General features: G+C 38.4%; 1 protein-coding gene across 5 annotated transcripts in view; it reads left to right on the forward strand.

The window, feature by feature from the left end:
• Positions 1-12500, forward strand: part of LOC138022878 (receptor-type tyrosine-protein phosphatase S-like) — a 199015-nt gene that overhangs the window by 25318 nt on the left and 161197 nt on the right. For all 5 annotated transcript variants that reach the window (XM_068869866.1, XM_068869868.1, XM_068869867.1 and 2 more), the window contains exons 9-12: positions 806-947; positions 3306-3601; positions 10178-10319; positions 10829-11176. In XM_068869866.1, coding sequence (XP_068725967.1) covers positions 806-947; positions 3306-3601; positions 10178-10319; positions 10829-11176 — 928 coding nt within the window. The remainder of the gene's footprint in view (positions 1-805; positions 948-3305; positions 3602-10177; positions 10320-10828; positions 11177-12500) is intronic.

The following is a 12500-nucleotide window of genomic DNA, read 5'->3' on the forward strand; positions in this document are numbered from 1 at the left end:
GAAGCTAACAACTCAGGGACATGCAGATTTATAAGGATTTTATTTACTATTCAAGTTAAAATTTTGGTATGCCTGTGAAGGATTTAATAGGTACTGTTTTTTAAGTGGCATTTGGAGAGTGCAAAATTAAATCAAGCCATTAACTTAATCTGGTTATACAGGGCAAAGAAGGTGTCATTACACTGTGGGTCTAAAATGTGAAAAAAAAAGTTATAGTGGAAGTACACTTTGCTATCAAGCTAGTTCACAGGCATCCCACTTTTAATAATCTGAAAGGAGCAATTCTGGCAGGAGGGAACCAGATGGCTATTTTACAAAGCATGATGAAGTTGAATCTGGGACAACCAGAAATGTATTAACAAATCCAAACCGGAGGTGAGAATGGGATTTGAACCCAGGCAACCACATGCAAACCCAACTCCCTAACCACTGGTCTATGCCACCAGGGTCTGCACTCTACATGTACATTGATACAACGTTACTGGATCAAATCAACCTTTTGTAAAATGCAGTTTAATTTCATGCAGTACGTTTCAATTTTCATAATACAGAGCAATATACATTATTGCTGCATGTGTGCAGGTAGCAAGAAGACATCTTCACAGGAAACTATTTACCACAAGCTGTTACCTCACATAGTGCTTGCTGTGAGGGAGTTGACTATGGTTCCTAAAGATGGTGTGTGGGAAACACCAATGTATCATTTTATTCAAACAAACAAAGTACTTCCAGTTTGTTGTACATGTATAGTTCATTAGGAATGGAGTGCCCTAATTAAAGGTCCCACATTTCTTACCTTTCTTAGATATTTTCAGGAAACAGTGGCCAAAACTTCAGTGTTAAAAGTGATTTTTACAATCCGCTTGCTGTCAAATTCATTCGATTCTACCCTGTGGCATTCAACAGCAGAAAAGCATTAAGAGTGGAAGTTTATGGATCCACGCAAGGTACATGTACACTTTCCAGTTATAAAAAGCAAGAGTTTTTGCTTTAGCAACATACATGTACATGTAAAGGCTTTAATGCTTTTTTTGTGGTTAATTAATGTTATTCTGAAGGAAGGGAAAAGGTTGGCAACAATTAAAGAGACTCACTATAGCTCCAGTGATTATGTCAACAACATCCACAAACTGATGTTAAGGTTTATTATCACTGTGAGAACTGAAAAAAGGTTCGCACAAAATTACACAGTTGTATCGTAACGGGGTAAGAAAAACGTACAAGTGAGATTACACTACAGACAAATTAATGTTTGGTTACATAAAAAAAGTTAAAATTACATGTTCTGAACAACTATAAAAACAGAGAAATAGAAACCTAATAGAAACATGTTACACACAATTACAGCAAAGTTAATGATAAGCGGCACGGCTAAAGAATTGTGTAAGCTAAAACTAGTTAATTATGCAGAGGCAAAATAATTACCTTGGTGCTGTCCTTGCAATCACTGAAACAATGTTAAACACTTGAAAAAACTAGATGCAACTTGAAGCTGGAAACTTGAAGAAACTTGAGAAAACTTGAAGCTGAAAAACTTAGACTTTGACGTCGACTTGCTTCGCTCATGTCAATAAAAACTAATGTAAGTTACTTAGCTTGCTTGCGAAGAAATGTCGTGATTACTGTCGCGTGACATCTACAGTGTATGGCATAAAGTCTAGCATGCGCATCCTGCTCTCTACTCTCTTTTGGGGGACTTTGGGGGAAAACAATGGAAAGACTCAAACGATAACTTAAATACTTAATATTCTAAAATGCAAAAGCGTAAGGGAAAGAAGGCTTCTTATGGTAAATTACTTAACGGTAGTCACACTCACTAGATAGAGAAATAGCCTCATGCAGCGCAATATCACTTTCAGTAAATTAGTCATCGGATTCCTCTGATGTTAATTCATTTCAATTTGTGGTGTTGTCTTTAAGGTATCATAATGCAACCTGTATACATGTAATTATGAATTATAGAAATTTAAGTACGTAATTGAGTCCCCTTTTACCAGGGAAGGGGCTTTTATTTATTACAAGGCAAATGGTATTAATAGAGAGGGTTGTTCATCATGAAATGCAGCCATTTGACCTTGGTGTCTATTAGATACATGTACATAGCATTCAGTATCAGAGAGTTGGCATTTGTGCAATCATTTACAGTGAGAATTCTTCCCTGTTTTTTTTTTTCTAATTCAAGGCAGCTCTCCAGGATGTACAGTGACTTACACAGAAAGTTCTTCTGATCATATGAGCAGTGTAGGGTGTCTGGAAAACCCGAATAGCGAACAGCGAATAGTCGCGAATAGCGAATAGTACGAACAGCGCGAATAGTGGCGAATAGTGACGAATAGTCTTCAATAGTCACCGCCTTATGCTGAACAATCTCGTAATCAAAGCGAATAATATGCTCACCTGTCGTCGAAATAGAGTTTTGTGCATTCTTTTACAAACACTCTAAAGAAGAACAAACATCAAAATGTAAAAATATAAATCACTTTCATTAATACATCAAGCTCATGATCATCTCCTCGCACAGTGGCGCCCGAACATAAATTTTAGATACTCACATTTCATCATCCTCATCTGTGCCTGTCCGATCCGGTGAGACACGTTCTGTAAAAAGGAATAAAATCAAAATGTGAGGCAAGTGGTTTGTGATTAAAGAGACAAACGAGCTAGTCTGATAACCGTTGCATTAATTAATTATCCAAATAAGCAACAGGATTTCAGTGCATTTATCACCTTTTCTTCTCAGGGCTCAAGCTGTCCTTCGCCGACACATCTCTGCATTTTTAGCAGGAAAATCCCATCCAATGTTGCTGCGCAGTTGACCGGAAAATACTGCGTACCAAATTTTCATCAATTCGTCACAATCCCCCCCACCCTCCACCCTTACTCGCCACTATTTGTTACTATTCGTCACTATTCGGGACCATTCGCCACTATTCGCACTATTCGTGACTATTCGCTGTTCGGTATTCGCGACTATTCGCTATTCGGGTTTTCCAGACACCCAGCAGTGTAGAGCTTCTTTCAGGGATCATTGATTTCCTAGTAATTTCAGTTTTATACAATGTACAGTTGTCCTTTCTTCTTTGACAAAAAAATGGGGTTCTGTTTCATTTGTATGAAGCTGATACTACATATACGGTAAATGTCATGATCAATTAAGTTATTAGATTTACAAGCCACTTGTTTTAAGATGTTTATTATGTTAAATTCATCATTGCTGCAAAGTTCTTTAAAGCTCTCTTAGAGAAAAAGAGGTATATAATGTACCCAGCTATATATATTTTCTTTTTTTGCAACTTCAATTTCAGGTTGCTTGTCAACAGTTGGCAATGAAAGAGGTGTAGACCCACGCCCTTTTTCAGTTACAGCATCATCAGAACTCGATGGCACTCACACACAAGCCCACAGTCATCTATATGGTATTACGTCATGGTGTAGCAGAGTTGTGGCTCCACCTCAATACTTACAGTTTGATTTTGGAAAAGTCATTACAGTTAGTGGCATAGCAACACAGGGAGATGATGTTGTGGACAAGTGGGTAACAGGCTATGGTATCAGCTATGGATATGATGGACGGTCTTGGCTAAGTTATAATATTGGGCAGGTAAATTTACATGTACATGTATGTAAAAGGCAAAGTCTTATCCCCAACACAAAAACAATAGCGATCTAGATCTTTAGATGGGAGGATGAGTACAACTACGGGTAGAAGTTTTCCATTCTTAGCCCACTTCGAAAAATGTCGGCTCCAAACCTTATGCACAAGCTCAGTACGGGAAACTCATACTTGAAGTTGTCCTTGTCCTTCGATTTAAAGGTCCTTAATGGCTTAGTCTGGCTGATCACAGGCATCCCGTCGTACCAAGGCACTGGCTAGGATATTTTTTCTCTGCTGTGTTTCACCAACTAGAAGGTCGATTTGTTCGAAGTATCTCCAGTCGTCATGATTGATACTACGTAACAGAAGGGCATCACTAAAGACTGGAATCCAGAAAGCAGAAAGCGGAAACTAGAATCCAGAAACAATTTGCGAGAACTACAACAAGTTACTCACTCATTGTACGTTCTGCTATATAATCTGCACACTCAAGTATTTAACTCTGAGAAAATGTAAACTGTAAAATGGATCCGACCTTGTTATTCTGGATACTAGTAGTAGCTATCGCTAAGTGCCAACGAAACAGTCAATATAATACATAGTTTGCAGATTTGTATCAGAGTTCCAAAATACCCAACAGTAGTTGTAATTTTTTATTCAAAAGTACTGCAACTCAACTTATCTAGTTAGTCGGGCGACCGACTCTAGGTTTACCAGTGTATTTCTTCGCAAATGGCCGTCACGTGCAATGGGCAATACCGCAGATATGTAGTGAAGGCTCAATGTTCATTTCGCTTCATTTTCATTTCTCTTCGATAACCTTAGAAGTGATTCTCTGCGATGGTAGGCATACATGAATGATTACAGGAATGGCAGGAGCGAGTTACGGTGTTAGGTCCAATACGCTCAAATCACTTACAGACTGTTCGTGGTAGACCCACATCAAAACACGAAAATGAGCGTCCATTTCGAAAGTCGTTGTTTGCTTGGCAAATATCTCAAATGTTGCTATCAAGCTCTTACAAGTTCTAAAGAGATCAGTTGAGCAGTCATTGAGTACAAAATATGTGCAAACTATGACTAGCAATGACAGAAGTACATTAAGGAAACTTACCCGAAATTTTGACGCTGATATTTCTGATATTTGATAATCAATATAATGGCACGGAGGACAACAACAACAACAAGAAAGCCGTCACTTACCGAAGCGAAGATGCAAGTAACTTCTTTAATTTTATGACTGTCATGATCATTATTTCATATATTTTGTACAATGTATCAAGTGGATTATCACTTCTATCAATTTCTCCTTGTACTGCATTAGTTTTCTGTGTAATCATGTACGTTCGCGTGTTGTATACGATTGCGTTACCAACACGAGCAATGTTGAATGTCCTGGGAAAATGGATGTATTAGGGGAGGCAATGCAGCCATTTGTACATCATCAACATGATGGCGTAGTGACATTAAAATATAGAGAGGAATTGAGATCTCGTTATGCTAAATTTGTTTATTGCAATCATAACGGTGTTGTACGTGAATGCCATGTGTCGAGATGTCGTAATCGCGAACCAAGTAGGATTCCTGTGAAGAAGCTGAAACGTCTGTCGCAGAAAAGCAGACAACGGAGGGTATTTGTGTGGAAAAAGATTCTTAAAATCACTCCTTTGCCGTCAAAACTTCATGGTTACATCAGTTGCAGGCTGAGTAGTCAAATGAAAAGAAGGCGAATAATTGCCAGTCTCCGTTCGTTTGAAAAAGTGAGGAAAAAGCCAGCTTCCATTCGACGAAAATTTCGTCAAACAGTACGTTTACTTGCTTTGGAAAATACACTGGAACACGAAAACGCGTAAATCTGAAGAAATATCAAGTGTTGTACACATGCTGTGGACCAATGAGTTTGTACAAGAATGCATGGTGATCATAGACGATGCTGTGCTGAAATAAATCTATGTAATGACATAGAAACAAATCCTGGGCCTCCGATGAATAATATTGATTGCTATGTCTGAGAACAATTACCAGCTTAATTATAGTGAAAGCGACACAGGTAATCTACATAACAGTGATTCAATAATTGAGGGATATCAGTACAGTATACCTATAGACAGTGCATTTGAATCGCTCTTGTCACAAAATTATTCTTCATTTATTCCGACAATAGGATGTCTTGGTGTTAGTATCTATCATACTGATAATGGGAGTTGTAAGATTTTTGATTCTCATGCAAGAGATGAATATGGTAGAAGCCGTCCCCAAGGTACATGTGTACTATTAGAAGTACCATCCATTCAGGACTTAGTACAGTATTTCCAGGCTATACACTCACTTGGTGACAATTATGAACTCAGGAGTTATATAACTCTGAACTCAGAGGGCTGCATATTAGTACATATGAAATAACTGCAGTGAACAGTGTTAGAGAACAATGCAACTGCACTTGTAAACAATGCTGTGCTGTAGGGCTTTATGCAATGTGTTACGCAACAGCAAAGTCTTGTAGTTATTGGAAATCCCAAACGTTATGTGGCATTGCTGACCAAGGAAACAAATTCTATCGTCACCTGAGCGCACAAGTACAGATTTACCCAAGAGTCTTGATATTGGTGAAGTTGATGGTAGTAATGGTAATGAATTTATATAGCGCATTTTCTATTGGCATATTCAAATGCGCTTTACAAGCAAGTGATCTATGGGTGAGATCGGACATCAAGTCAGCAATGTTTTCATGACGAAATGCATGTTGTTTTTGCCAGTGTGATTACAAATTTCGTGATCTTTCTTTGAGACATGCACATCTTTCCATGTATGACACATCTTTTTTAGAACTACTACTCCAGAGATGCCAACCTATGGAGATCTAAAATCTGGAGATTTTTTCCAGCCGGTCTCCCCTCCCCTCCCCCCTCGATCAACCTACCCACTCCCCCTCCCCTCGACTCCCCCCCCCCTTCCTTAAACGCACCCACCCATCCCCCAGCAGCTCCTTCAGATTACAACAATATTCTGCCGCCATTGTGAATTTGCGGGAAAACAGGGTAGTTATGTCAAGAATTTTTCAGTATTTGTTAATCGGAGATCCAATCAAACAATCGGTTATATATATATGGCTATGATAGCTAAAGGAAGTCATTTTGTTTAGTTCTATTAACGTGTGTTTGAAACTCAGAGATGAAGAAGTGCATTAAGAAACAATGAAACGAATTTGAAAATATCGATTTTTTTTTAAACTTGGGGATGCAATTTGAGTCTAGAATGGAGAAACGTCTGTAAAAGGTTCAGAGTCGTTTTTATCCGGGAGATTTAATGACCCGTACGGGAGACCGGGAGATTCGTTCCGTATCCGGGAGACTCCCGGATAATCCGGGAGAGTTGGCACGTATGCTACTCAACGCTCATGATCCCTTGCAGCACACGTGTGGCCACAGCCCGACTTACGATCCTAGATCGTCTTGTTAAGAATAATACAATAATAGAAATTGCACACTTAATTTGTATCTCCAACAACGTAGATGCCAACGTGTTTTGCAATAATGTGGAAAGTGTAGTGCTGCAATTTTTGAACGGCCGTAATTTTAACAGGAATATACAATAATTAAGTTGAATAAAATCAGTGCCATGTAAAAAATTGCCAAAGCATTTTCAGACTTTTCAGTGTGAAACATGTAATGGGGAATCAAACTCTCTCGCACATGAAAGTTGTTTCACTAGCTAGTCTTGTAGAATTTTTATTTTGCAAGATACATGCAGCCATGAATTATAAGTCAAATAATTTGAGCGATGAATTAGTGCAGACAACACATTTCCTTTGAAAGTTAAATTAAATTGTTCGCAATTCAATGGTTACAAAACGAAAAAAAAAAACTGCCCTACTCGCAGGCCAAAATCCAAAATTGACAACATCGGCCGACAAGAACACATATGCCGGTGTTCCTTTGAGCTCGTTCACGCAATATTGAACACAATGGTTCGAAAATAAATATCAAAAACTCAAACCAAGTGTACAAAACTCAGTGGTCAGGGAAATGGGAAAAAATGTGTTTTCGCTCACCTCTAAACACAAGATCATCAATAGTCGTGCATGTCATGCAAGTTTGTCAAAGCTGCTCTACTCACAGGCCGAAATCCAAAATTGACAACATCGGCCGACAAGAACATGTACGCCGGTGTAGCTTTGAGCTCATTCACTCAATATAGAACACAATGGTTCGAAAATAAATATCAAAAACTCAAACCAAGTGTACAAAACTCAGTGGTCAGGGAAATGAGAAAAAAATATGTTTTCACTTACAAGATCATCAATAGTTGTGCATGTCAAGCAAGTTTGTCTAAAGTAAAAGTAAAGTAAAGTAAAGTGGTACATTTATATAGCGCCCTTATCACTAACGTCTCAAAGGCGCTTTACAATGATTAATTTACCCCCAGCAGACAACCCCTCCACTCCACTCTCTAATGATATCACACATCAAAACACACGCTTTCATTGGTCCCCACTAAAATCTCCAGGGAACCTTATATTACACTTTTCACAGCACAATGAAAAAATTTTCTGCCTGCTGCAGTACTTCATGTGGCATTAAGCTTGCCGCTTTGCAAGTTTTGAAGTGAAGTGAAGTGAAGTGAAGTAAAGCAATTAGTCTCTCCCCTCAGGGCTTTTCAGGACTCATTTACAATGTTTTTCGGGGGACTTTAGCCAGACTGCTTATTACACAGTAATGTGTAATAAGTAATTTTTAGGAAGTGTAAGATTCCCCCGTCCAGATAAGGTTAGACCACAACACGGGGGACTACGTTCCCTACTCTTATCGAATAGTGAGTGGGTTCTTTAAAGTCCCATACTATTTAATTTCCAACAAGGGTTGTGAGACGGGACCTCCGGTTTACGGTCCTTATCTGAGAAGACTTGAAAGTCTAACCATTTGCAGATGTAATTACTAAGGCAGCACATTCTCCTCAGTTATTTTAAGACCCTGAGTATTGGTTCGGCCGGAGTCGAACTCACGACCTCCCACATGACAGCCCGATACTCGACCAACTGAGCCACCGGTGCATGGTGTTTTGTGTCAAATAGAAAAAAAAAATTAAAAAAAAAAAATTAAGCTACATGTAAGGCATTCCAAATTACAATAAAGGAAACATAAAACTTGTTTAATATATTTCCCTTGTTTTTTTTTACCTGGCTTTTTGTACATGTAAATAGGACTACATTCTGTCCAATTTGGAAATAATTGGATGAGAAAAATTCCAAGGACTGCCAAAACTGGATGAGGCCGTACGTAGGCTGAGTCCAATTTGCTAGTCCTAGGACTAGCCATTCTGTAAACCCTAGGATTGACTACAAAAACCAATAAATACTGTAACAGCCGTTTATAAAAATAAGTAAGTGGTCGATAGACAACATATAAAAAGACATTCTTTCTTTCCCTACCTTTCTGCTTTGCTTCCAAAGTGATTGTGAAACGCACCTTAATAATCTGAGATTACTACTAGTTTCAGTGTTTAGTGTCTAACATGATTGTAGAATTATTATACAGGGTTTTCTCCCACTCATTGCATTTACACTGGACCCCCTTCAACTCTCCACTTTCTGTTGTGTATCAGGATCTGCGTGGAGGCTGATGTGGCTGTCGGATGAAGCACCTTGATATCTGGGACACCCTATTTCAGCATTGCAATGTAGTTGCTTTTTCAAATACTCTCCCACCACAAATACTTTCCCACTTTCCCACTACTGTACATATGTGCTACCGGTACTTGTTTGATTCTTTGAGAGTTTGTTGTTGTTTGAAGTTGGTTGAGGTTTAGGTATTTAAATTTGCTTTCAGTAATTGTGTGTTCTTGGCCACTGGATTAAAACTATTTAAACTAGTAACTTCAGCAACCGTCTGGACGCTTTGTAGTGTGATGTTTATTATAATTTCTTTGATTAAGAATTAGGTAAAAAAGAATAACAATTCCCAAAATATATTGTCAGCTGTCTGTCGGCAGATTGTTGGCCGTATGTTATGTTTTGTTTAGTTTCGTAAAAGTAACATTGTTGGCTGACTGTGGGTAATGTGTCAGTAAATGTGTCTGTCAACTGTTGGGGACAGTTGACCGACAGGTTACCGACAGCCGAAAATGGGAGCCAAAAGTGGCACATGTGTTTTCAGTCTTACAGTGACAAACTAGTAATTACTTGGAGGGTGTAAACTGCAGAGTTGCAGGTCACTGTTTCACCAAAGCTGAAACAACCCAAAACTTTACTAATGCTAACATTAGGCCTCAAAAAACAATGTTAGCGTAAGGTTAGTATTTTTTGTAAAGGTTTGGGTTGTTTCAGTAATAGTAAAACAATGACCCTGCAACTCTAACCTGCAACTGCAACCTGCACTTTACACCCTCTGGGTAATTACTTTTAAAATTCAACATAAAACGTCTCTGAAGACAGACAAGTTTCCAAGTAAACAAAACTTCACTTTCAAAGGACAAAAATATACAGGCAATTTATTGTTTCAATAAAAAATACATGTAAGGTGGTCATGTTGGGCCACAAGGATACCTATTCATGTGTGTCCTATTTGGTTTTGTTTCATTTTGCAGCCTTTAATAGGAAATGTTGACAGACGTTCAGTTGTTGTTCGGTGGTTTTCTTTACCATTCGCGGCTCAGTTCGTCAGAATTCTTCCAAAGACCTACCACAATGGACTTTGTATGAGAGTGGAGTTGTTTGGTTGTAAAGATTGTAAGTGCTGCTCATTCTATCCTGTTTAAAAGAATAAGATAATTATTATCGAACTTAGCACTGGTTTTAATTAATAAGTTATTCTAAAACCACATCCAGTGTTTGGAAATTTTAAGGTATTCTGTACCAATCATCAAGTCCACTTAGAAATGGGCTTGTCAGTTGGTTGTCCAATTGGTAACTCCACATCAGGCAGTTCAAAGCCAGTCATCCACTTATGCAGTCAGTCTATTGGTTTGTTAGAGGGTTGGTCAATAATTATTCAGTGGTCCAGTCAGTAAGTCATTTACTTTAAGCAGTGGATACTTTAAGGTAAATCAATATCTTTGCAATTTCAACAGAGAATTAACGTTCATCATTTACAATGTATGTTGTCGCAGAGTAGGATGACTGTGTTTGATCTGTTATTGGTCAAAATGTTTTGAAACTAACAGTTTTGGCCTCGTGTTTTAGATACAGAAGGCAAAACAACAAGAAGTAATGCCATATATATTGTTGTTGTTTTTCAGTTCAAATTGCATTCCTTTTTGTGCATGTTGATGATGGGACTTTGTTAGCTGCAAATAGCGCAACTATCACACTGAATTGTGTCACCAAATCTAGCAAAAAACTGCCTCGTGCAATATCATATGAATGGAGAAAAAATGGAGTCAAGTTGGATGAGTCAAGTTCATCTCTGACAATAAAATACAGCGATGCTAGCGATATCAACAATAATTATCGTTGTGCAAGATTGAATTCCTCAAGGCGTCAGGTTCAGTGCCATGCAATCTACCAGTGTTCTGCATCACTTGAAACGGATGCTGGTGCACCTTACATTACAAGTCAGGGAAATTCAACTGTTACTGTCACTTTACGTAAGTAAAATTGTTTTGTACCGAGAATGCCTAATTGTCACCCCAGGAAGGGGCTTCAGCTTTTACAGATCTTTTGTAATGTTGCATTTTCATGAAATAATTATTTGGACCCTTTTTTCTTTTTCTTGTTTTTGTTTTTATTTTCTGTTCAGAAAAACACAGAAAAAGAACCTTAAAATGGCTGCTAAAGTAATTTATTATTCTTTTATTTACTGTTTAATATGATCTAGCATCAGTGGCTATGTAACCTTTTTAGGTTATTTCAATGGCAAATTTATTGAAATAATGAAGGTTATCCATACATCCAATACAGTGTTCTGCCCAGGAATTGGGAAGGCCAGGGGGCATTCTGACACATAATCCAAATCTAGCATAATATAAAAGAAACACTTACAAAAATCGCAAGAGTGAAGTGAAAGTCTCATGCTGTCTAGCAAGCAACTGTTAACCTCCTGTCACTATAATTGTCTTCATTAGTCTTTTGAAGCAGAGGGAAGTTCTTCAGCTACGTTGGATCGAAACCTGATTCAGTGTTTCGAACCAGACGATGTTGACAGACCTTGTGTCGTTTGCCACAACTGGAATTCTTCTTCCAAATTACTAACAAATACTGTTGTGTCTCTTTTCTGGGTGTCTGGAAAACCCGAATAGCGAATAGCGAATAGTCGCGAATAGCAAATAGCAAACAGCGAATAGTCGCGAATAGCGAATAGTACGAACAGTGCGAATAGTGACGAATAGTCGCGAATAGTGACGAATAGTCTTCAATAGTCACCGCCTTATGCTGAACAATCTCGTAATCAAAGCAAATAATATGCTCACCTGTCGTCGAAAGAGAGTATCGTGCATGCTTTTACAAATACTCTAAAGAAGAACAAACGTCAAAATGCAAAAATATAGATCACTTCCATTAATACATCAAGCTCATGATCATCTCCTCGCACAGTGGCGCCCGAACATAAATTTCATCATCGTCATCTGTGCTGTCCGATCCAGCGAGACACGTTCTGTAAAAAGGAATAAAATCAAAATGTGAGGCAAGTGGTTTGTGATTAAAGAGACAAACGAGCTACTCTGATAACTGTTGCGTTAATTAATTATACAAATAAGCAACAGGATTTCAGTGCATTTATTACCTTTTGTTCTCAGGGCTCAAGCTGTCCTTCACCGACACATCGCTGCTTTTTTAGCAGGAAAATCTCATCCAACGTTGCTGCGCGGTTGACCAGGAAGTACTGGGTACCAAATTTTCGTCATTTCGCACAACCCCCCCCCCCCCCCTCCACCCTTGTTTGCCACTATTTGTCACTATTCGTCACTATTC

This window comes from Montipora capricornis, chromosome 11 (assembly GCF_036669925.1).
Source record: "Montipora capricornis isolate CH-2021 chromosome 11, ASM3666992v2, whole genome shotgun sequence".
Taxonomy (NCBI): domain Eukaryota; kingdom Metazoa; phylum Cnidaria; class Anthozoa; order Scleractinia; family Acroporidae; genus Montipora; species Montipora capricornis.